The sequence below is a fragment of the Embiotoca jacksoni genome, unplaced genomic scaffold, assembly GCF_022577435.1.
Source record: "Embiotoca jacksoni isolate LCO1_2020_lvr unplaced genomic scaffold, fEmbJac1.0.p SCAF_102, whole genome shotgun sequence".
NCBI classification, from domain to species: Eukaryota; Metazoa; Chordata; class Actinopteri; family Embiotocidae; genus Embiotoca; species Embiotoca jacksoni.
This window is the reverse complement of record NW_027185233.1, coordinates 1-25,812: the sequence shown is the minus strand read 5'-3', so window position 1 is coordinate 25,812 and position 25,812 is coordinate 1. Positions and strand designations below refer to the sequence as shown.

At 42.7% G+C, this 25,812-nt stretch overlaps 1 protein-coding gene across 1 annotated transcript; it reads right to left on the bottom strand.

Annotated features, from left to right (window-relative positions):
* Window positions 1–756: 756 nt before the first annotated feature.
* On the bottom strand, window positions 757–23,974 carry LOC138213287 (thyrotropin-releasing hormone-degrading ectoenzyme-like; the record flags this gene model as incomplete). The annotated part of the gene is given in 10 exon segments (XM_069174310.1): window positions 757–5,010; window positions 5,012–5,046; window positions 7,253–7,334; window positions 7,462–7,602; window positions 11,361–11,528; window positions 17,008–17,115; window positions 17,998–18,101; window positions 18,250–18,397; window positions 23,679–23,734; window positions 23,813–23,974. Coding segments are annotated over 10 exon segments (1,122 nt in total), but the record flags the coding sequence as incomplete, so codon positions are not given.
* Window positions 23,975–25,812: the final 1,838 nt, after the last annotated feature.

Here is a 25,812-nt window from a genome sequence, read left to right as displayed (position 1 = left end):
TTCATCACAGCGGATGAAGCTGAGAGACACGTTGGGGACACACACACACACACACACACACACACACACACACACACACACACACACACACACACACACACACACACACGGTGCTGTCATGGCTCTGCGGGGTTGCCGGTTTGAATCCTCACACTCGGCTCGCTCTTCTTCTTCTTCTTCTTCAGCTGCTGCGATTTCTCGTGACATATTTCGTAAAAAAAGCGGGCCACCTGACATTCACGCTGTTTCCATGGAAACCCGACGACCATCAACAGCGTCGCGTTTCTCGACGCGCACACACACACGCACGCGCACACACACACACACACACACACACACACACACACACACACACACACACACACACACACACACACACACACACACACACAACCGGAACCAAAACTTTTACTACGAAATCCAAACATCAAAGTGACTCCGGTTTTAATGATGGAGTCAGAAGAAGGAGGTCCTGGGAGGGTTTGTCAGAAACAGTCCCGGTTCCTCTGGACGACTTTGTCGCCGTCTGCAGATGTCGGCAGCAGCTGGCGAGTTGAAACCTCAGCAGGGGGCGACGAACACATCACAGCTGACACGCCAACAAAACCCCAAAAAACAGGCGTCGTGTTTTTCAGCAGCGATGTTAAATTGTAAAGAGGACGGCATTAAAAGTCGTTCTCTCACTATGATAGCACACAAATAATGTCGGTTTAACGAGGAACTGTGAAGGAAAGAAAACTGCACACAAAGCAAAAATATTATTATATCGTCTTCTTTATGGTGCAGCTAAATCACTACATCTCCTTTAATTTGACGCCAACTATTGGACATAAACAGACAAGGTTAACCATTTTTTTTTTTTTTTTTTTTTTAATATCGTCCAATCAGAAAACACAAGAGAACCGAAGCAGTGTAAACAGGAAGTAGGATTTAAAGTCGTCACAGTTTGGTGCCGAGCCGTAATCGTCGCCGCCACCGTTTACGATCTTAATCGCCGTTTTTCACCAACAACCTCCGAATACCCACATTTTTTAATTTTAAATATTACGTCTGAATCATTAACAGTGTTTATTGTACATGTGGAGGGGGAGGGGTGAGGGGGGGTGGGGGGGTTGTTATGTGCTTTACGTCTGTAAACCAAATTTCCCTGACTGGACGGTAAAAGGTTCAAAATGCACTGAATCATTAGCATAATAATTATAATAATACTAATTAAGCTATTTTTGTTTTTTTCACATCAACAATTATCGTCATTAGATCGTCTTCAGCCCCCCGATCGTAATCATCATTATCATCATCATCATCATCATTTTATAATCACCACCGCTGATTTCTTCGTCATTATATCTTCATCACACACACACACACACACACACACACACACACACACACACACACACACACACACACACACACACACACATCACTGGACACACAGTGTATAGAAGCAGGCAGGCCCATTAATTCTTGTATGGCTCAATTATTAACATCAAAGCTGGATCTAACAGAAGAGGAACAACTTTCCCCAAAAAAGTCCGTTCGGTCGGAAGGAAGTTCGGCGCTCCGGACTTTTTTCCAAAAACTCTTTTAAAAGTCACAACTCTGAAGATTTCAAGGGGTATTTTTTTTTGTTTTTTTGTTTTTTGTGTCGAGCTCAGACGCCACAGTTTCAGACATTTAAATTTAAAACTCTGCGGGGGAAGTTGGTTTGGGGGGGGGGGGGGGCAGACATCCGTACCCTGGTAAATCCTTTGTGCTGTTAAATCCGCCCGTCCGTTACGCTGTTCAATCCGCGCCGATCGGAAAAATCCTAATTATCTGCAGAATCCATCACGTCTTTTTTTGAATCCATTTCGTCGTTAATCCTGGAAACTCCCTTAAAAACAGTCCTTTTTTTTGGTTTGTTTTTTTTCCAACCGTTGCACTTTAAAAATCCACCAAGCTGTCCGGTAAAATCCCGTCTGACCGCCGAACTCGTGCAAACTAAAAATGTCCGTCGGCGAATCCGTCGTAAAAATTCAAAGTCTCGCGAGGTCCATTTTCGTTCCGTTTAGATCCAGCAGAGTTTTGTCCATCGTGCTTTTTGAAAACGCTGCAGAAGTCCACGAGACCACGAGCTTCGACTCGTCAACGGAAAAACAAATCTCGTTTCAGAAAGCCACATCATCTGCATACAACGACACTAAACATGATTTCTTGAGGCCACATCAGCTGTTTTACCGTCCTTTATTTCGAGTCCACTCATTAATTTGTCCAGAGATTTGATTTTGTCCAACAGCTGCGGCTGATGTGCTTCGTCCAACAACCTTCTGGTTTTGTGCTTTGTGAAACTACCGAGAACCGTTTGGGTTTTATTTGGTTATAATTTGGAAGATAGCTATCAGTCGAAACACCGTCAGTTTTTATCGGACTCGTCTCGATTCCCAGATTCTCATACGTCGGTCAGTTCCCTGACTTCATTAAGTCCCGCTAAGGAATTCAGCCGGTGTTTATCAGGGGTTTTAGCGAGCAGCAAGTTCATTGGCTGTCATATTTAAAGTGGGCGGAGTTTAGGCAAACGATTAATATTACAATTAACCTCATTTTGCAGTTTTTTTCTTTTTAAACAGAACCAAAATCACAGGAAATTTCTATAATTTAGATAACTTCCAAGATAAAATCTTTGGATTTGTGCATCCTAACTTTAGTACAAATGGTTATATATCAAATCTGAAATCTGGTTCGCTTGTGAACTGAAATTGTGGGTGTTGGAAAAATGTACCAATATATTCTTAGTAAGTTGACATTAAAACCAAATTTGCTAATTTAAAATTGGTTTTATTTTAATTTTGTATTAAATGTTATTCATTTTAATGGACATAAACAAATTGATTTATGCTCGTACATTTAATGGTGCAAATGTCTTAAATTGAAGCCATTAACCATTTCATTATAAGTTAACAAACAGTTAAAAGACTTTGTTTAAAATCAGGTTGAACTCGACCTCAGCAGCTGCAGGACGGGGTGAATTAACATAAACTCAATTATTCTCTATTTTTTCTTACTGATAGGTTTAATTTCTGATATATATTTTACCATTAATAAATGCAAAATATTTACTTTGTGCTGTCAAATTTATTCAATTAAATTGGAATCGCAGCGCCCTCAGATTGAATATTTTTGGTTTCCATGCTTTGTTTACGCTCACGCCAAATGACACAGTGACCCAAAATATGTAATCTTTGATATTTCTCTGCAATCCTGATTTATTATACAACTAAAAAAAATAAGTGAATAAAAATATAGAAGTGATTTCTGACACGATTTGCTTTGACGTTTGTCTTCATCAGTGGAGCTTTATGCTGCACTTCCAACAATCATTTGTTCATTTATTTTCATATCGGGTCAATTTTATAGATGAAGACATCGTTTTATGGCTCACGGGAGTGTAACTTTCATGTTAAATTCATGAGTGGGCTGTCAAACGTCTATTTCAAGTTTCTTAATTCTAGCAAATTCTAAATCCTGTCAAATTCAGTCTCTATTTTACCTTTTGTTTGATCCCCTCAAGCCTTTTATGTGCTTTTTCACTTCCAAGATCTCCCTCAGACGTTTTCCCAGCTCTCCTTGTTAAAGCAGAAACAAAAGAAACACAACCACAACATCACAGCTCCTCTGTGAGCGATTATCCCTCCACATGTGGTTTGGAGCAAAAAAAAAAAATCTGAAGTTATTATGAGCTCTTATATTCAAAGTAAGATTTCTGAAGCGGAGCCTTCGACTAAAGCTGCCTCCAAAAACCCAGCTGATATTTTCCAAACCGCTGGAGATTTTGATCATTAAAATAAAAAAAACAAAAAAAACCAACAACAACAAAGCTGCTCAATTTGAAGCGGTTGTGGGGGAGTTAATGAGTCTGAACGAGAGCTGTGATCAGAGGACACCGAGTCCACGTCGTGTTAATCAAAGCTCTGTTCAGTGATCCACATGCTGGAAAATCGGCTTTTTACCATTGGCTGGTTTGATGTCGTGAAAACGGGAAGGTCCAGTTTGAACTCGTCTGCGTCTCCGGCGAGCGGAGAATTTGGAATTGGATCGATTTAAGTGCTGAAATTTCATCTTTTAATCAGCCAGTTAAGACGTGAAAATATGTTGAATTGTTTTGAAGACGGCGCCTGTTGCTGCCAGATTCATGCGCTTCGGTGGGGAGATTTTAAACTGGTCCGTTTACGTCGATTTACGGAAGAGTTGCCGGTGTGTCAGTAAGTTTTATTAAAGAGTAGAAAACTCATTCCAGGTCACCATGGAAACGGACCCACCTCCAGCTGTCATCTTCATAATCAATAACAAGTCATGTTTTTTTCACGACTTTTTTTTTTAAAAGTTTCTTGTTAATAATTCTTTTTAGATTTTGCAGTGCAACACCAAAAAAAAAGAAGAAATTTAACGTTAAACGTTTGTAAAGTTTCTGGTCAAATCTTGCTCGCTGTTTCTAAAACTTCAGCTAACAGCAGATGTTTCCTTCTGCAGGTTTGAGGCTAACGGCTGGCTAGCAATAACTAACTGCTAGCTAGCTCGCAGCTTTTACTCGTCTAAATTTGTCTTCACATTTTCACAGCACAGTTAAACCAGTTAAACCAGTTAAACCAGTTAAACCACATCAGCCACACGTTTAGGAAACAACAAAATAATCCACTGGAAATTTTAAAACTTTGAAGTTAAATTTGTTTAAAAAAACCAAAACAAAAAACGGTAAAGAAACGATCTGAAGAAGCAGTCGAGCCGGTTTTTCGGTCCTCGTCAGTTTTTTCATTCTCCGTCTGACTGCGTCTGTCGGCTAGCAGTGCGTTAGCGTTAGCTTAGCAGTCAGTCGGCAGTCGCTTCACTCCAGCTAGCTCGGCCGACGCGTGGCGTTAGCCGAAGACGGCGCTCGGAGGTTTGCGTAGCCACTGGTAGAAGTGGCGCCGGTGGAGGCGGTGCCAGCGGACGTTGCCCTCCACGATCTCCAGCGCCCGCGGCATGGCGGGCCCCCCCCCCCACGCTGCTGGACTGGATGAACTCCTTCAACTGAGGAAACAAAGAGAAGGAAACGGCGACGGGGAAGACGGGAAATGAAGGAGGAAATAAAGGGGAGATGACAGAAAAAGTCATTAGAAATAGTGAAACCCTTCAGAAAAGAAACGGAGCGTCACCACGAGTTCTTTACGCCTCCGAATAAGAAAGGTTTGAAAGAATCAGCGGGTTCGTTAATCACCGATGCTGCTAGCAGACGGCTCGTTTCTGTTTTCAGACAGTCGAACTGACCGGCGACGATCCATCGAGACACAAGAACCTCGTTTACGAAGCGTAAATCGACACAAAGTCCACCGCCACATGTTCTCCAAACATCTTATGAAGGCCAGTTCGAACCAAAAGTTTTCAACTGTCTTAAAAAAAACCATCGCAGGAGAAGTTGTAGCCGCGTCGTAGAAACGCAAGAAGCTACGTGTTTTTATTCTGCTCATCAGACGAGGAACCGACTCGTCGAACAAACAAACAAAAATCACAACTAGACATGCGAAGTATCGCAAATAACTGACGATCAGAAGAACGAAAAACCAAAAAAACAAACTGGCAGTTAAAAACATAAGATGGGAAAGTTCCACCCGTCCCGTCTGGTTGCTATGGTTTCACACGTCGCACACTTAAGATCTGCGACTATTTCAGTCGTCGCAATTTCAAATCTTCGGTCTAAACTAGCCTTAAATGAGTATTCGCGCATTAATCTGTTGCAATAAAAGGCTCCAACTCGAATGTTTTTTCCGCCAGACTTTCGACCTTCCCTCATGGTTTGGGTTTTTTGCCCTCACAAGGTTTACTTCACTAATTAGGTTAATTAGCTAAATCTGACAGCGATGTTGTGCGATGAGTGGAGTTCACCAGTTCATCTCAGAGGTGTCGGGTCGAGGTCGAGGTCGGGGCTTCCAGATTATGTCTCAAAAAGTGCACCTGCATAAAGACTTGATGTTTCCAATCAACACAGCAAAGAAAGTACAAAAAATAAAAAATAATTTATGCTGAATCAGCAAAGAAGACAGCTGGTCACACTAATTAAAAGGAGCGTCCACAAAATATCGGCCATTTGCAGTTTTTTTTTAAAATGACAGCGAAGGATAAATATTGCTGCAAAAAAATATAGTTATTAAAACTAAGACTGTCTTTCTAAAAGTTGTTCATTAAAGAGACGCTTCGTTTCAAAGGCTCATAATTAAAAGTGAAACATTCAGCAATGAAAAGTGCAGTTAGCAAAGCGAGATGCTGTTTTTAAAGGTTATTTAGTGGTAAGTTTCCAGCAGCTGAGGTGAGGTTGAGTTTTTATTTAAAAAATGTTTCGGTCCACACAGAAACTTTGTTGAAAGAAGGAGAATTCATTTGAATTTGATTTTATTTTTTTCAAGTTAAGGGCCGAAAGGAAACTTATGGTTGTTCAGAGTTTGACAGATTCAGTAGAGCGCAGGAGGAAAAATCCATCCCATCAACTCCAGTTCATATCGTTAGCACTGCACCCCTCAGCTGCTTTTCCACTCCTCCATCTTACTCCCTTCTTCTTCTTCTTCTTCTTCTTCTTCTTCTTCTTCTTCTTCTTCTTCTTCTTCAAGGTCACTTTTCTATTTTCTGTCTCTGTCTTTTTTCCCCTCGACTCGCTGAGTCACCCAAAGACACTCTTTCCACGTCGCTCTTTTCATTTGTGGTGTTTTTTATGGTCCCTTTTTTATTTTTTACTTCGTGATTTTGGTTTCATTGAGATTGAGGCCGGTATTGGTTGCCATGCCAACGTGGGGTCGTACAGATCGCATAAAACACATTAATCACAAAACACGAAGAGACGCTTTCAAACATTTTTTTTGTTGTTTTTTTTACTTCTGCTTTCATTTAATTTCTATGAGCACCAGCTGTGAAATAATTAAGGAGACGAGTGATTTATCTCACTAATCAAGCTGCAATTTTTGTTGTTGTTGAATAATCAACAATAGATTTGGAAATATTGATCCAGTAACCGAGGCAACGGAAAAGGAAAACGGAAAAGTAAAATGTTAACGGGCGACGATTCAATTTCGAATCGACTACTTATGTGGAAATCTGTGCCGACCTCAATAATGCTTGTGTGTGTGTGTGTGTGTGTGTGTGTGTGTGTGTGTGTGTGTGCGTGTGTGTGTGTGTGTGTGCGTGTGTGTGTGTGTGTGTGTGTGTGTGTGTGTGTGTGTGTGTGCGTGTGTGTGTGTTTTTGTTTCACCTCATTGAGTTCTCGTTCCGTGTTGAGGAACTCTGTGACTCCGCCGATGAGTTTTGAGTTCATGAACAACGTCTCGCCGTATCTGAACGGGAGACGAGCGAGAGGGACGTTAGTGTTTCGAGGTCGTCGACGGTCTTTCCTTCAACTTCAACGACTTCCGACGGCACAAAATGGCCGACGGCACAAAATGGCCGACGGCGTCTGCTCACCGCGCGTTCAGGACGTCCCACTTTTCTCTGAAGTACTTCCAGGCCAGGTTTCGACCCTGCGGATTTCTGCCCACGTGGATGATGACGTCGATCACGTCCTGCTCCGGGACGAGGTCGGAGGTCAGCGACAGGTTCAGCAGCCTGAGGAGACACAGAGACGACGACGTCGTCAGCAAACAGCTGATGGAAAATGACCGGAGGTCGAACGAGGTTGTTGGGATCTGAAAGAAAAACATTAATTAACCGCAAACGATAGTTTTGTTTTCCGTTGATAGAGTGGAACAGGAGCCGTGGTTGGATGCTGTGAGTCACAGCTGAAACGTTTTACTCAGGTTAGCACGGTCACAAATAATACTAACCTGTTTACCGTTAAATACATTAAGGTACTTTAAAATGTGTAAGAGAAGTTAGCAATGCTAAAATATTAACCTGTGATTTACTTTTATAAAAGCACTTATTATAACCTTTTATAAACACACATCTATATATAATAATATAGTTATTAGCAGCCCGGTAAAAGTTTCATCTTATCCATGGAAATAGTTCAAAATGTTACGAAGCTAATAAAATGCTGTTAATGTGCTGAAATATCATATTGCTTTTGCGGTTGCTATGGCAACTTCTGATCAAATGTTGCTCTGAAGAAATATGCATCAGCATGAAACATGAGGGACAATAATGATGTTAATATTTCAGAATGAAAGTAATTTATTTAACTGATTCTTAAATGAATAAAAGAAAGAATAAGAACGAGACAAATAACAAGAGGACGATTCAAAGCTGTCAACCTGCTGAGACATTTTTTTTGTTTTAATTTGGAGCTCTTTGTCTTCAGACACCAGCTGCATATCTGCATATTTAATCCAGCCACGAAAAAGGTCAAGCTGTCTGTCGGCGGCTGACATTTTGTAAGTCCTGTTGTCGGGAGTCCTGCTGGAGGCTGTTTCTGTCCAACCCACCGAAACACTTCACACCAGGTACAGTAATCGGATTACTCCCGGCTGTCGTCGGGGGCGACTGAAGGACTGAAGGAGCTGGTTTCCAGGGGATTTGCGGAGAAAACCGACGATGATCACACAAAGCGATCGCTCGCTCGTGTAAACACGTTAAACTGAGCATGTTTTTTCTGTTGTGAGAAAGTGAGACGGAGCGAAACAAAGAGACGGACAAAAAAAGTGATGTTCAGCCATTCTGTGTCTTCACTTTCTGTTTCCTTTCCTTGAGTGTGTGTGTGTGTGTGTGTGTGTGTGTGTGTGTGTGTGTGCGTGCGTGTGTGTGTGTGTGTGTGTGTGTGTGTGTGTGTGTGTGTGTGTGTTTGTAGCTACCGTCTTTTCATTATACCCCAAAATCAATTTTCTCTCTCTTTTTCCACAATCCCTCTGTGCTGAAACCATTTCCTGTGTGACCAATCAGGGTGCTTTTTCCTGTGCAGTGGGTTTTTAGGTGTGTGTGTGTGTGTGTGTGTGTGTGTGTGTGTGTGTGTGTGTGTGTGTGCGTGTGTGTGTGTGCATGATAGCTGCTATCTGAACATGCGGTACTACCTCTGTGATTGCAGAACAGTTTACTGTGGCTGGAAAATCGATAGTTGACACACACACACACACACACACACTACTTGATTAGCTATCCTTGTGAGGGCCTGACATTGACTTCCATTCATTGTTGACGGCCGAACACGAACTTTAACCTTCATCTTACACGACGTTTAGCCTCGTTAGGACCGAGCTTTGGTCCCCGCGAGGACGTCCCCATAACGTTACAAAAACGCACACAAACACACACCTTGTAGTTTTGAAATCCATATTTGCTATTTTTCTCAACGACAAATGGCAGCAGTTAGCGCCTGATGAAATACTCGCATTAGTAACACACACACACACACACACACACACACCAGTGGCCTCCGGGCCAATTCTTTTTTACTGCACCTTTTTTTATTTGCAATCTTCCTTTTTCTGTAAGTGGACAGACTTGAAACTTTGCTACGAAAGAATCCATCACATGCAGCTGCAGACATCTTTATTTTGAAGGTTTTTTTTGTTATTATCACGTGGAAATGCAGCTGAGATCACGGACCGGTCCTCACGCTGCATTTAAGGACTCTGAAACATCAATTAAAATAGATTTGAGCATAATGAAGCAGCCATGCCTCGAGACAGTCCAGTTTTAAAGCTGCACCCGTCAATATTTCATGTTAGCGGTGAAACAAAACATGACGTGTGATATAGGAGAGCTCATAAAGAACCTGATGTGGAGTTTTAATGGTTATTACTTCACTGTTTTGGTTTTACGGCTCATGACTTTGCTTTTCTTTTTTTTTTGGCTCCGTCTCAGAGTCTCATTAATCTTAATTCCACAGGAGGCAGACAGCTATTTATTTTTATTTTCACACAAGATTTTGGCAAAACGCCAACGTAGTCTACCCACCCAGCGCTAAACACAACGCACGGCAAACTGGCAAAAAATAAAATCAAAATCATTTCTGTTCTGGGAAGGACGGAGGAGTTGTTAAACAGCAGGTGGCGCTAAATCTCAGCAGATGTTGAAGCCAAAGCGTAAACATTTTCGCAAGTTTTTTTCAGTTCACCAAAGAAGCAGATATTTCCCCTCAGGAGGTGGTGGAGACCAAACCAGAGCAAAAACCGAGCGTGAATGCTGCACTTTGTAGAACGATGAAAAAACGACTTCAAATAAATGCTAAATATTCTTTTATGTCTGCAAACCGTAAACGTGAGATGCAATGAAGGACGTGACCACTGGGGGGCAGATTTATTTGGAAGTGAAGCAAATTCTGCACGCAAATCTTGAGCAAAAATACAAATAACACAATTCAGAGTGCAAAAATATCCATCTGATGACTGTATGACCTTAAAAAATGTAAACTGTTGGGAGCAGAAAAATGTTTTAAATTCATAAAACTTTTTGGGACTCCGCCCACACAGTCGGACAAAGCGGTTTGCGGTCGCCTTTCTATGAAGATTTATTCATAGCGAACGTGTCGTGCGTCCAAATCGTGCCAAACTCGCCAGTGCAAAACGTCGGACCATCAGCGACGCGCCCGGCGAGTTTGAAGTAGATCGAACGAACGGTTGTCGAACTGCTTGAGGGACAAACAGACAGAAAATCTCTCGCATTAATACAGAGACTTTGCCTTCAAAATGCCTCAAAAAGAAACTTCCACGCTTTTGTTTTCTTTCTGGCGACTTTGACGACGTCTTTGTGATGGTGATGGATGCGCTGAGTGAACAGCTTCCAGCGGCGCTACGTTCAATTAATCACACCTGCTTGGCACGACGTCCGACGGCCATGTTTCTACCTCCCGGGAAGAACATTTGTCTACGTCCACCTTCAGGACCAGAAAATAGTTTGAGTCTTACTTTCATTCATGAAACTGAAGACAGTTATCGGTGGTGTTGCATTCAGGGCACCTCTTTGCCTAAATCCTGTTATAGTAACCTGCTCATGTGTTTCACTTTATGCATAATCATGTTTTCAAGGTATTTTAGCGTTGGACTCGGAGGATTTGGCCCCTGATCTGCAGCCGCATGGATTTATTCATTTTTGTAGTCCTTCGGGTATAAACAAAGTCTGCAGCTGCCTCGTTGGTAAAAAAAACAAGTTTATCAAAACACGTAGTAAATGTGGGCTTCGAGAAAAAGACGCAGCGTCCACCGCAGATGATCCTTAAATGAACCAAGAGGGGAAGAAAACATTAAACAGTGACCTCTGAGTCCATGTTCAGGTCGATGGTATTGATCTGTGAGTCTTTAGCAAGATATTTTTAAAAGCTTTTTTTCTGGCTCATTTGAAGGCTTCTTTTTGTGTGTTTGCATAGTTAGATAATAAAAAATAATCCATTTTAAAGAGCCGAGAGACGTAAACGGAGACGGCGTCCGTACCTGTTGAGCAGGAAGGTGTTGTCCGAGCAGGTCAGAGCCTCCAGCAGGATCTTCTTCTCGGAGACGGCGTTGGACGAGTGAAACTTCATCCAGATGAACTCCCAGACGTCCTCGTCCATCAGACTCACCCCGGTGCAGTAGACGATGTCTCGGATGTTCGGAGGAATCCTGCGAACGGACGAAAATATCAATCCGTCAGACGGGATTTAAAATCAATCTGCCGACGACGGAAGACGTTTTTCTAACGCAGAAAAAGTAAGAGCGTGTTTTAGTGATGTTAGTTGGTATTTGATTGGACTGAAGAGCAACGGAGAAAAAAAAAAAGGCAGACGTGAGTGGACCAGAGTCGGTAATAAAACTAAAAAGCTCCTCATAAAACACGTCCGCGGGATTAACGAAGACTCGCTCAGGGAAGTTCTGATTTCATTAGTGAACTCCATTAAAAGTGCCGAACTAAACTAACAGTTTTTGCACACATGCTGTTTTCCAATTAACTTCAAAACACAGCGAGCGACTTTGAATTCACGTGTGTTAAAAGAAAAATGAGTGTTTTCATAGAACCCGGAGTTACTAAAAGTAACCGTCGCACGCTCGGTTTCTGGGAGGATCGTGGCCCGACGACTCCCGGCCCGATGACTCCCGGCCCGATGACTCCCGGCCCGACGACTCCCGGCCGATCCAGAAAATTGGGCAAAGAGGTGGTGCATGAGGGGGAAACCAGCGCCATGACGACACCCACCTGTCACTCAAAGCGGCCCCGCTCCTTAATTATGGCATAAAGTTACACCTTATTTACAATTTAAACGTTAAGTTCTATAAAAAAAAAAATCGTACAGCTGTCGTTAACGGGAAATGATGTATAACATTACAGCACTGACACACACACACACACACACACACACACACACACACACACACACACACACACACACACACACACACACACACACTTCTTGACCCAGCTGGTTACTGGCCTGAATCATCAGCAAAGCAAAAAGGTGACTATTACCTTCACACGATAATGTGTGTGTGTGTGTGTGTGTGTGTGTGTGTGTGTGTGTGTGTGTGTGTGCTTGTGTGTGTGTGTGTGTGTACTTGACCTCAATTGTCAGTAAACCAAAACTAAAAGCTTTCATCGCCATACAGTGAGCTCAGCTGGCAGCAGACATTATATACTGAACTATAACACCGCGGGAGTGTGAGTGTGTGTTTACATAATTTGTGTGTGTTTAATATGTGTGTGTGTGTGTGTGTGTGTGTGTGTGTGTGTGTGTGTGTGTGTGCGCAGAGTGAGTGATGCAGGGACAATTACATCATTCACCGACCTGGGAAATCATTTTAGAGATGCTCCACTTAAGAGCAACCTCCAGTTCTCTCACACACACACACACACACACACACACACACACACACACACACACACACACACACACACACACACTGGCTAACTTCCACCTTGCTGCTGACTGTGGCATTAAAAGTCCTTCTCGAGCGACATCTGCCAGTGCACTGGAGTGTGTGTGTGTGTGTGTGTGTGTGTGTGTGTGTGTGTGTGTGTGTGTGTTACGAGGTGTGTTTAACCAGATAACATGATGTAAAAAAATCCACCGCCGGGTTTATTCATCATGTATGACATTGAGTATGTTCCGCTACGACTCCGACCGCCGCCACTATTACTATTTTATCGATTGTACGTCGTCGTTACTTCTTATGAAAATAACATTTAATGTAGCGTGATCTCTGGAAAAACCTCCAGATGGCTCACATCCCATTAACACACACACACACACACACACACACACACACACACACACACACACACACACAGACGCGCTTCAAGTGTGTGTGTGTGTGTGTGTTAACAGTCTGCGGATGGTGTTTTTATGTCCTTAAAGTCTTTTTCCCTGAAATATCTGTCGCCTCCTTCTCATTCTTCCACCGAGACGAAGTCCCACTTTGACGGCAAACATTCGTCTCCGCCATCTGTCCCGTCCGTATGTCTTGCCGTCCGTCTGAAATGTAACTCTTGAATTTTCTGGCAAATGTCTCCGCTGATTAAACATTTTGAGCCCGAGCTCGGTCGTTTCACTGACGACTGATCGGCAGTTTAATGTGTTTTTAATAAAGCTCGTTACAGATACACATCACGTGTTTATGACGTATTTAATGAAGTGATTTGAGCGGTTTGCTTCTTGCAGATTAGGATTCACTACAAAGACTGAACTCATCGAGGCATGAAATAATGGGATGGTTGTGTAGAAATAGAAAATAACTGCAGAAAGCAAAATGTATCTTTTTTTTTTTTTTAAACAGCTGGGATAATAAATGTTGCAGCAAACAGTTTTCAAGGCCATTTTTCTCAGCAGCTCATTGAGGTTAAATATTTGACTTCTACTATTTATCTGTACTGTGTTTTTATCTTGTTGTAAGTTTGCAGTTCTTCCTTCTTAAATATAAAACTGTTTATAAAAGTGTTCGTAGCTTCAGGTCTGAAAAATGGTTTCGATCCAGAAGTGTCTTCAGCTGCAATACCAGCGAGTGCCACTAGAGGTCGGCTCCAAAAAGCCTCCGGCTCCATAGACTCCCATTCAACTTCTCTCATCAAATCCAAAGTGAATAAAATGTGTCCATCAGTTATCTCGGTGTTGTTAGCTAAAGTCACTCCTTCTTATTAGTTTTCTGGAGGTCCATCTGAAAATAATCCCTCATTCATTAGAAAAGAAGATTCAAGAAGACCTGTTTTTGGGGGCGTGTCTGTTTGATTGACAGGCCTGTGGTGCAGTCAGGTTACAGCTATCGGTGGGCGGGACGTAGTATCGTCAGGTTTCCGATCAGATCGGTCAGATCCACCGCTGGCTCCTCCCCCAGCTCATCCAAACATGGTCACTTCCTGTTCCAAACCGCTCCGAACTAGAAAGATGATGACGGACAGAATCCGAACTCGTAACGGCCGTTCACCGACTGACGGGTGACGTCACTTTTGGTTGCTGCTTTTTTTTTCGTAACCTCAGGCACGAGAATTTCTTTCAGGATTCATAAAGTTCTGTCTTGACTAATTAATACTTTTAGAGCCTCAAGTGGCCCTTCGAAGAACTGCAAGTTTTTAATGCACTTCCAATGTTTGGCTTCACTTTTCAGCTCTGGATGTTGCAGCTCGTGTCAAAACCTGACATTCGAAAAATGTCATGGAAATCCTTCATGAGATATTTAATTCCAACTGAAAACTGAAAAAGCTTTTCTCATATTCCTGAAAAGTGATTTGCACTCAATCGCAACACATCCCAGCGTAGAAATCCTGAAACACAATGAATGCTCAGGGAGTGGAAGTAAATGGATGGGGGGTTAATGGGGATGCAGCAGTTTATTGTCCCTGCACCCCTTCCCCCCACCACTACCCACCACCGCCACCTCCCAGGTTAATCCGTCCACGGCTGCAGACTAACGAAGCTACATTCAAAAATAGATCCTTTTTTCTGAGCTATTTAGACGGCTGATTTTCAACAAAAAAACTACCAGCGGGATGTGATTGATATTCCAGGAGGGATGTGAAGCCGCTCGCTGCAGTAATTATACTCTCATTGTTCTGGACAGGATTATTTTACTGCCAGGAGTCACATTTCAGCAGGTGGTTTCTGACACGCTTTGAATGCAGGTCGGCTCGCTCTGTTTTTGAACATGTTTAACGGAGACTGACACACTTTTTTTTTTTTTAATCTTTCTTTATTGTGAAGAACTTTCTCTGCTGGGAAGACTGAACTTATTGGAGGATTTCGGTGTTCAGATGGGATTTGAAATCATCCGACAAAGCATGAAATTCTGTCACTTTTTCCATCACTGATGATGAAAAAGTTCCAAATTGCCTCTCAAATGTAAAAAAAAAAAAAGGTCACTTGTGAAAAAACCCCGGAGCCAGATGGTTGTCATGTGAACGGTTCCCTCGCTACTCACTCTGTAAACAACTCAACTTAAAAAAACAGACTGAGAAGCAGATGATGGAAAAAGGTCGAACTGAGAGTCCTGAAGTATTTCAGCTGTTGATGGTGAACTTTGAGAAAAGCCAGCGATCCATTCATAACTTTCTGCCCGATGGAGTCTGAAAGTGTTTAATTTATGGTTTTAATTTTTTCTTATTTTAATTGAAGCATGCCTCTTATCGTCGGCTCCCTGCTGTCCCGTACGCAACGCTGGCATCTGTTTCTATTTAATTTGCTCTTTGAAAATCTAATTTCGCAGATCTCGTTAAGGACCCGGAGAGAGACGACGAGCCGGCAGCACACGAGATAAATAACAACATTTCTTTTTGGAGAAGAAAGGAGGAATGAAAAAACCCCGAATGGATCAATCGTAGGGAGAGACGCCGTCCGCCGAATCTTTTACCTTTAAAACGGGAAACATTTGAAACGTGAATTTGTGCTGCTGTATCTCAGCGTGGAAACATGGCGCCAGACTTCAAATCTTAGAAATGGATTATAACATTATATTATTTTTTTTTCTTTTATCTCCCAACATCCATACAAATAAACAAACGCTGATTTTGGGCTCATTTGGAACATATTTCTCCTGAAATTTTGCTTTATATTCAAATTGTTGTGCAGAAAAGAAAATCTGGTTTCAACCCTTTAAATTCTCAATTTTTCCTCTAAAGTTCTCCTTAAGTTTCACAACAATTTGGGAAAAAACACTTTCTTCACTACTTGTTCCAACACTTTGTTAAATATAATATATTCTGTACTTAATTCTTCAAATTTTTAACAGCGTTCATTCAGAAAATTAAGCTAATTTTGTTTGAAAGTTTGTTTTTATTTTTCTTAAACAGGGAAATTGCCAAATGAACAAACGTTACCTAGCAATGGACGCACCAATCAGGTGTCAACCCACCGTGATGTCACCCATCAGTTTGTGAATTCCAGTTCTGAATTTTGCCCGCAACCATCTTGGTATTTCTTTTGGAACCAGAAGTGACCATATTTGGTCGAAGGGGTGGATCTAACTGGCAGTAAGCCCCGCCTACCTATACAGGAAACCTGACTGCACCACAGGCCTGTCAATCAAGCCAGATTGCCCCAAACATACACACACTTTCTATTTGAGGAGAGAACTTGATGCTTTTTCAATGGGAGTCTATTGGAGCCCTACTGGCCATCAGTGGTACTGCACTTTAAGGCAAATTTTGGCTTCAACCTTATAAACAGTCTCTGGACTGAAGTGAGAAATCACCATAAGTCTGTTGCTTCCCTCCAGCGTCTTTCCCTTCTCTTGTCTTTTTTTTTTCTTTTGTATATTTATGAAGTATAATTCCTGAGGCCCTGAGATATGTGTTAATTTTTCACTCAATTTAATTCATTTCCAACTTTCAGAGGTATTCTTCTGCATCAATTTGCGTCGCCCCGAGGCTAATTTGCCTCTAATGGTGTCTTTTCAATGACTTTTTTTTTTTGCTCATTGCAATCACATCTAAAATTAACCCCTTTATTTTGGCCGCACACACACTCGTGACATCCACTTATATACGCTTGGTTGTCTTCGGCCACTAATGACAGCCCTCGTTAAATGAAACGCTTGGTCGTGCAAACAATAAGCGTATAAATGCTGTGTGTGTGTGTGTGTGTGTGTGTGTGTGTGTGTGTGTGTGTGTGTGTGTTCGTACCTGTTCTTGTTGCTGGAGATCCAGTCGGAGATGTAGGCGACGGCCTGACGGTGGCACTGTTTGTTCCCGAAGCTACACGCTAACATGATGAGCTCCCTCTGCAGCTCCCTGAAGAGACACAAACATACTCAGACAGATGATTTATGAGCAATAACCTGCAGCCTGGACGGCGGATATCACTTTTTATTTGTAGTGCGGAAATTGGTCTGGTTCTTATTTAGCCTAGCTTAGCAACGTTTTTGATTTTTGCTTTTTAAACAAACTGCCGGATTCGGTGACTTCTGACAAGGTTTCTGAGTCTGAGCTTCGTCCGAAATGATTAAAAGAAAAAAGTTCACGTAATTTTTCACTTTCGGTGAAGATCAGCGGTTATTCTTGCCGTCAAACTTTTGAGCTAAGCTAGGCTTAAATACACCTTTGACCTATTTTTATACTGGATGGAGATGTAGCCGACATCCAGGATGTAATTTTGATATTTTTCTCTGGACCCACTCAAAAGTGGACACGCTGATTCATACATGTAGCCTACGACGCTAACTTCTCGTCCAGTTACGAAAAGAGCTTCTTGCTAAAAAAAAAAATTGAACCTTTGAGAATAAATTGCAAAAATGTAAACGCAAATGTTTTTTGCAAAAGTCAGGTAGCGAGGTCATCGGGTGAACACACTGGAGACAACAGGAAGTGACGAAGGTTTTACAGGAAACGTGGTTCCATCATTAAAATAGTCTGTGTTGAATTATTATCAAACAGCTAATAAAAGCTTTTATTTTGAAAGCCGATGAAGCCTTTTGTTTTCTGTATTACCGTCACAGACCGTCTGTTCTGGAAGTGAACAGGTGTTAAACGAGATTGATTGACTGCTCTGCAAGTGTGTAGATTGTGCGTTATTTGTGCGACAACAGGAGTGTGTGTGTGTGTGTGTGTGTGTGTGTGTGTGTGTTTGTGTGTGTGTGTGTGTGTGTGTGTGTGTGTGTGTGTGTGTTTTCGTACTCGGTCTGGTAGGACGCTTGCAGCACGTTGGCCTCGGCTCCGGGTCCGTTGGTCGGCCAACCCATCTGATGGTACCGCGACGCGACCTGCTTCAGCACGTAGTCCTGTTGACACACACACACACACACACACACACACACACACACACACACACACACACACACACACACACACACACACACGTCGATAACAACGCCCAGGTGACAGTTTAACGTGCCGTTAGCGGGTTGATTGATCGAGACGGTCGTTTACGCTGAACAGTCGGTACTCGTCGCTGCGGTCCAGCAGTTTGTCCAGCTGGTAGAGCGCCCGGCTGGCGGCGTGCCACGGGAGGAAGGACGTCTCCTCCGGCAAGTAGCCAATCAGCTGCAAGGGGATGCCCTGGGGGAGGTAGCCGGCCCTGAGAGGGAGACGGGGAAGGGAAGGAAAAGATGGGCGGGTGGAAAAGGTCAATTATCCCCAAATTTTAAGTAAATGGATTCTAAAATAGGAAAACAAAGAGATGTTGTTTCTGTACACGGGAGACTGAAGTCCATATATTCCTAAAATAACCAAAACATGGAAGAAATGATCCAATTCAGCCACTAAAATCAGGCTTTATTGAAACTATAAAAATCATTTTATTTTGTCTCTATTTTGCAAGTCAGTGTTTTTGTTATATAAGTTTGAAAAAGTGGCTTCAAACAACTAATGTGGGAAACTTTTAGATAAAAATGTAAAGCAAACAAACAGAAAATCAAGAAAAGTCAGCGTCTAATAGCTATTAGTGTTTTTAATCAAGTTACGATACTTTCTTTTTTTAATTGCTTCAAAATTATACATTTCTCATTTGTGGGACAAAGATTCTGTTATTGTTTCTTAAAAGTTACATCGTCTTATTTTGAAAATCCAACACACACCAGTGGTCCTAATGTAGATGTAGATCTGATCTTTAACCCTTAGTTTCTCTTGTTTGTGTGCGTGTGTGTGTGTGTGTGTGTGTGTGTGTGTGTGTGTGTGTGTGTGTGTGTGTGTGTGTGTGTGTGAATAAACCACAGTAGCAACACATTAAGAAAAACTTTGGCCTCTAAATGCCAGCGGAGATATTTAGCAGCCTGGGTTACATCCAACGGCCTCGTGAATATTAACGAGCAATCATTAACATTCATGATGTTTCCGGGTGAGGAGGGGGAGGAGGAGGAAGAGGTTGCTCATCTGCTTCCTGTGCCGACCTTTAGCCCCGCCCATTCCTCATGAATATTAATGAGACACGGGGTGGGCGGTCGAGGACAGAAGAGGTGATATTCGTTTTTATTGGTTTTATTCTAATTATTGATGCTCGGCGAGGGAAAAGTCTGGTGGAGACATTTTATGACTTCCCGCCGACCGAAGGCAGAACGGTGACCTTTACCGAGGAGCTGTCAATCAAAGTGAATGACGCGTATGTGCGGACCAGAGGTGAAGGGATTTGATGTTCTATTACCGGGATTGTCTTTTTCTGAATGTTTTTTTCTTCTTACATTTTCAGACACCAGACGAGGCGGAAAACTTAATCTGCTCCAGATAAGAAGGAAAAAAAACTGGAAACGCGTCGTATTTCCATAATCTGCCTCGCATCCAAACCCGACCGGCCTCTGCGACGTTCATCTCCATTCCCATCATGCACCTGGCCTCGGGGACATTACCATAATCCATCCGGCTCGTGGGAAGAACTTCCCTGTTTCTAAAAAAGAAAAAAAAAAACACCGACGGGACTCGACGTACGAGGCGGGAGGGGAGACGGCGACCGTCACCATGGCAACAGAGGCCGGGCCACGAGAGTTCCTTGTTTATCTCGTCTTTTCGAACATCATCCATCTCCTGTCACTCCAGATCACCTTTTTCAGACACACAGGCATCACTCTTCACTCCATCTGTTTACATGTGATCCATCAATAAGACCACGAAATAAATATCAAGACACATCAACTTTATACGGCGTTTAAAAGGACTTTTTTTTGTGTGTTTGTGTTCACGGACATCTCCAATGTCAGCTAAACTTAGTATTATAAGGAGTATTCGATTATTAATACACACGAAAAGTCCCAATTTATATGCTTCAGTTAACTTTAAACCAACTCCTGAAAACTATCATTGAAAATCAACTAAAAACTACAAAAAGTTGAAAATACTTAAAAAAAAAACTTTCAGATACAGAAAATATAAACTTTAAAAATATGGAATAATCAAACAACCTTTGAAAGAATGAAACATTTTGGGATGAGGAGATTAAAAATAAAAGTATTAAAAAATACTTTTAAGTATAGTAAATGTCAGATACTTTAATTCAAGTTTTATTAAAGTCATTTTCTGGTGATTTCAGCTTTTTAGTTTTGAATGCAAAGTAGTTTGAGTTGTGAACCAGGAATGAAAATGACTAAAAACTCAACTGACTGCATGTACAATTGATTTTACAACATTTATTATTTACTATTTGAACTTTAGAGAACAGAATGAATCAAAGTTTTACTCATTATTATTATTATTATTATGGTCTGGTTTCAGTCCTGTCGTGCTGCTGCCGGTCCACATGTCAATAATCTTAATAAGAGCTCCACCGCAGAGGATGAAACCTTTTCTTTTTTATCGATCTCAGGACTTTCTCGTAATGCGGCAACCTCAAAAAGAAAAAAAAGAAAAACCTTTCCTCCCTCAGCCTCTTCGATGTTTGAGGCTCTGAAACTGCTTAAATCATCAGAACGTCGTCTCCTCTGTCCGACACGCAGCCTCAGGAAACGCTGGCAGGGATTTACATTTTTGGTCTCGTTCCCTCTGATCGCAGAAAAATGGGGAAGTGAGAAAATTATAGATTTTCAGTTTACAATTTTTTTTTCCGTTACAGACTTCGAGAGTGTGTGTGTGTGTGTGTGTGTGTGTGTGAGTGTGTGTGTGTGTGAGAGTGTGTGTGTGTGTGTGTGTGTGTGTGTGTGTGAGTGTGTGTGTGTGTGAGAGTGTGTGTGTGTGTGTGTCCCAGTATTGTCGTCTTAATGAGCTCATTAACTCGTTAACATCGTTGAGGGCCAGTTAATTGTTTGTCCATTAGCCATTAGCAAGCCTCAGTGGAGAGCTAACGAGGGAGCGCTGTGGTCACACACACACACACACACACACACACACACACACACACACACACACACACACACACACGGAAAAAGAGAGGCGACATCCATCACTGTTTAAGCATACATTCACCAAGACACGGCCATTTATTACAGCTTTACACTAAACTAGCTTCACACACACACACACACACACACACACACGCGCACACACACACACGCGCACACACACACACACACGCACGCACACACGCAAACACACGCACGCACACACACACACGCACGCACACACACACACACACACACACAGTCCCGCTCCCACCAATCAGCATTTAGCGCTGTATGGATCACTCGGGGGTTTCCTCAATTGAACTGCGAGCAGAAGAAGATTCAGCACGACTCAAATTAATTCCTGCGATTAATTTGCGAAGTGAAATCAATCGAAAGATCAGCGTTCAGAAAAAAACGCTGAACTAACAGCTTCGTTAATAAGATGTATTTTGCGTCACTTAAAACGAGCCGGAGCCAGCAGTTTCCCCTCAAACAAACAGGAAACTCATCTCAAGCCTTTTTTTTTTTACACGAGAGCGCGATGATGAAGATGAGACTTAACGAGACGATTTACAGATGTCGGTAAAAGGGGGTGAAACATCCGATTTTTGGGTCAAATTTATGAGGAACATAAAATCGTCAACGTTTGGAGAAGCCCGTTGCCATGGCGCCACAGTTCAGCTGGTTTGTGTTCTCTGGGTTTCAAAAGACGCAGCAACGGATCAGGAAACTGAAACAAACTGACAAAAAGAGGGAAGAAGAAGAGCTCACAGACTAAATACAGCAGGGAGGGAAGGACAACGAGGGACAGGTGAAACTAATCAGGGGGGCGGGGCCAATAATCGTACAAAGGACAGGAAGTGAAACAAGACAAGACAACAAGAGTTGAGGAAGCACAAAACCCAGACGGACCTGAAGACTACGAAGCAGATAAAGAATCCAGAACCAGAACAGAACCTCAGAAGGTCCCGGTGGAACTCAGTGTTGACAGTCTGACTCTGGGGGACGAATTCACGGTGACACAACCACCGCCAACGTCGGTTGGGGGTGTTTCCTGACCTGACGCCTTCTTCAGTTTCGGACAGTGAAGCTCCGCCCCCTCTTCAAAACGTGACCGTCACTCAGAACACGTCGCTTCATCGCCGTCCCAAGATGTTTTCTCGGAGCCCTGCAGCACTGCTTTATGATTCTGTTGTGGAAATCGCTGCACGGGCTCAGGAACACCTGTCGAAAAGATTTTTTGTTCCCCAAAAATCTGATGTTTCTCTGCTCCAGTTTCAGGTCCACGGTTGAAATCAGGAAATGTTCACGTGACCGGCGTTCACGTGAACACGGCGCTCCGAACACTTCCTCGTGAAGGTTGTTGCTTCGCACAGTTCACGCGCAACAGGAGCAGACACCAAACTTCTTGATCTACCTTCCGTATATTAAACGCAGTGAACTTGGGTCTGACAACTTCCTTTCTTGTGACGTGGTTGTGGTGGCGTTACCATGGCGACGGATGCATGTTAAAAGTAAGACCGTACTCCTTTCTTACGTGCAGACGGAAACCTCACACACACACACACACACACACACACACACACACACACACACACACACACACACACACAGCACTGTTGTATCTGGCAGCAGCTCATTCAACATGACAGAGGACAGATGGCTGAGAGAGGTGGTGGTGGTGGTGGTGGTGGTGGGGATGGGGGGGGTATATTGAGTTATAGGGCCGGTGTCACACTAGATTTTGGTTACAGAGCTCAAAAGGCTTCAGGCTGCAAACATCAGGATGAGGAACGACTCGCTCGGCCGCCGCCTCCTCTCTCTCTCTCTGAGGCGGCCGATCTCACGTTCATCACCGACTTCTTGTTTGCGAGTTTCTCTGAATGCCGGAGCGAGGACGACTCCGATAGGACTTCTTGTCAAAACCGTCTATGGGGGACATTTTCTGGCCTCGGCTTCGACCCCGTTCAGAAACACACCAGCAGCATGTCCAGCGCCGCTAAATATAAAAGCACCGCTCAAAAAACGATGTCGAACATCGTAAAACATCCGTCACAGGAGACGTGTTGGGTAGAAAAAGTACATTTTAGTGGTAATACTTCTGTACTTTTACACTTATAACTGATCAGAGGATTTGATTCTACTCTCTGAAGACGTAGAAACAAAAACAAGAAGGTGGTTCGGGAATTTCAAAATAAAAGTCACACATAGCTTCAGGGCCGAACTACAACGACGTTAGCCTGCTGCTCCGGTTCATTTGAAATACTTTTGCCGCCGATGCAAACAACTGAATAAGCATTTTTTTTTTCCGAGTACATTTTGAAAAGTTGTTTTAATGGACGCCGACGGCTCTAGAGGACGGGAGGCTTCGGGCTCAAAATTCATGGATGTGGGAGGTGGAGGTCTCAGATACTCTATAAACCTCCCGAACATTCAGCTGACGCCATCAAACAATCAATCGGCCCGGCTGCACTCGGCCTCTTTCCTCCGTTTTAATGAATCAACCCGCCAGCGATCGGCGAGCTGCAGCCACGCAGTCCAGAGGACACTCACCTGGCCAGGTTGAAGGTGTCGTCGATAAGCCCCGCCCTGTTTCCGACGGAGATGATCTGAGACAAACAAGACGAACGGGAAGTGAAAAACGAGAGGGAATAAAACGAGAAAAAGAGACGGATGGACGGCTTTACCTGCGGGTTGCTGTGGAGCTGCTGAATTAGCAGTTTCCAGTTCGAGAGGTCGTAGTTCACGCGGAAGTAGCCCGTCTGATTGATGTTGCCTAGCAACCAGGTGCTGTCGTCCATCCGACCGACCCGGTGGGTTTCTGAGACAAAACGCAGAGATTCAATTCGCTCGGTCCGTCAAAGCATCAACACATCTGTCCTCCTCTGATCAACACAAGTTCAGATGATAAAAGTCACGCTCTACCTGTAGGGGTCAGTAAAGTGACGTTATCACTTCTGTAATGGGAAGTTATTTTTAAAACAGGAAGTTAAGGGTGAAACAGTCTTCAGTTTATAGCAGCAGGTTTCCGTATCTATTCTATGTACGACCCTGTTTCATAAAAAGTTGGGACGATGTGTAAAATGTGAAAAAAAACAAAAAAAACCAGCACGTGATGATTTAAAAATCATGTGAACCAACATTTCATTAAAAATAGACCAAAAGGGAACATGTCCAATGTTGAAACTGAGAAATTGTGTTGTTTCCACAACACTGTAAAAAATAAAAATAATAAAAGGTAACTTAGGAGACCAGTTGCTGGAGTTTTGAAAGTGAAATGTTGTCCCATTCTTGCCTGATGTAGGATTTCAGCTGCTCTGTTAAATTATGGGCTTTTACATGATTTAAAAAACATCACGGGGTTGTTTAACGTAAGAAACCTCCGTCTGTATTATTTCTTTGTTCGTCCTTCGAATATCTCGACAGCCGTTCGTCCCGTCTGCTTCGGAGTTGCCGAACGTTATCCTCTGTTCACCGGTTTTAATTTTCTGTTACATCCATAACACCACATTCACATCATCAAATAATTACGGATGTCTCAGGTGAGTGAAAGTCTTTTTCGTCGCACACTAATTTGGATATGTGGTACATAATTACAAAACAATATGCAGCTGTGAAAATGAAGCAGCTAAATACACCTCTGTGGGATTATACCACGGATGACGGCGGAGAGACGACTTCCAGAGGAGGTGAAACCAGGTCTGGGAGTTTTTAGTAGAGCAGCTTCGAGGTTGTTTCAGATTCTCTATCAAAGCCAGGTGAGGAAAACAAGGAAAATAGCTGCTGACCCGAGTCTGGCCCACTTCCTCAACTCGCTCCCTCCGGTTGAAATTAAACCGTTTTGAACTTGGAGACCCCCCCCCCCTCCTCTCTCTTCCCTCCCTCCTCCCCCCGTGGAGCCTCTCAGAGAGACGAGGGAGTCTGAGATTAGTGTCATCAGCTTGTAATAAACACAACCAGACCACGAAGAACCAGAGACACTCGGCATTAACCTCGCAGCAGCAAAGCAGAGACTCTTAATTTATCAGAAACACAGCTCTCTTCTTCAAAAGCACAACCCAAATTATCCTTTTCTTTTTTTTTTTAATCCAAAATCAGAAGGAGAACACGCTTTATTTTTCAAAAACTAAACCCAGGAGACTTTTATACTGAAAGGGTTGAAGGAGAGCCAGCTTCCAAAAAAAAACAAAAAACCCCAGATCTGGTTCGGAGAGAACGTTTTCTCAACAACGACACAAGAAAAGCTTTTCTACAAAAAAGAGCTCTGTTGTCTGAAAGAAGAAGAATTCCCTTTATGCTCTCGAAACCAAAGCAGAACTAGTTTCATTTTCCAAAAACAGATCCAGAGAAAGTAGAAGAGCAACTTTTAGTCCTCATAAAATGAATCTGAGGGAGTTTCATAAAAAAAAAAAAAAAAAAAAAAAAAAAAAAAAAAAAAAAAAAAAAGAACAGGCAAAGCTTTATTTTGAAAAATTCAAAGTCCTAGATTGAACTTTATCCTACACAGACACACAGACTGAACTTTATTCTTCAAAAACTAAAACAGGACTGATGTTTAATCTCGGCGCTGACAAATGAAAAGCTTCCTCACGGCAGCGCAGCTGCCAGCTTCAATCTTTTGGACGAATCTGGAGACGGTTATTAATTTGGCGACGGTGCGATAGTTTCCTCTGTCAGCGCAACAAAA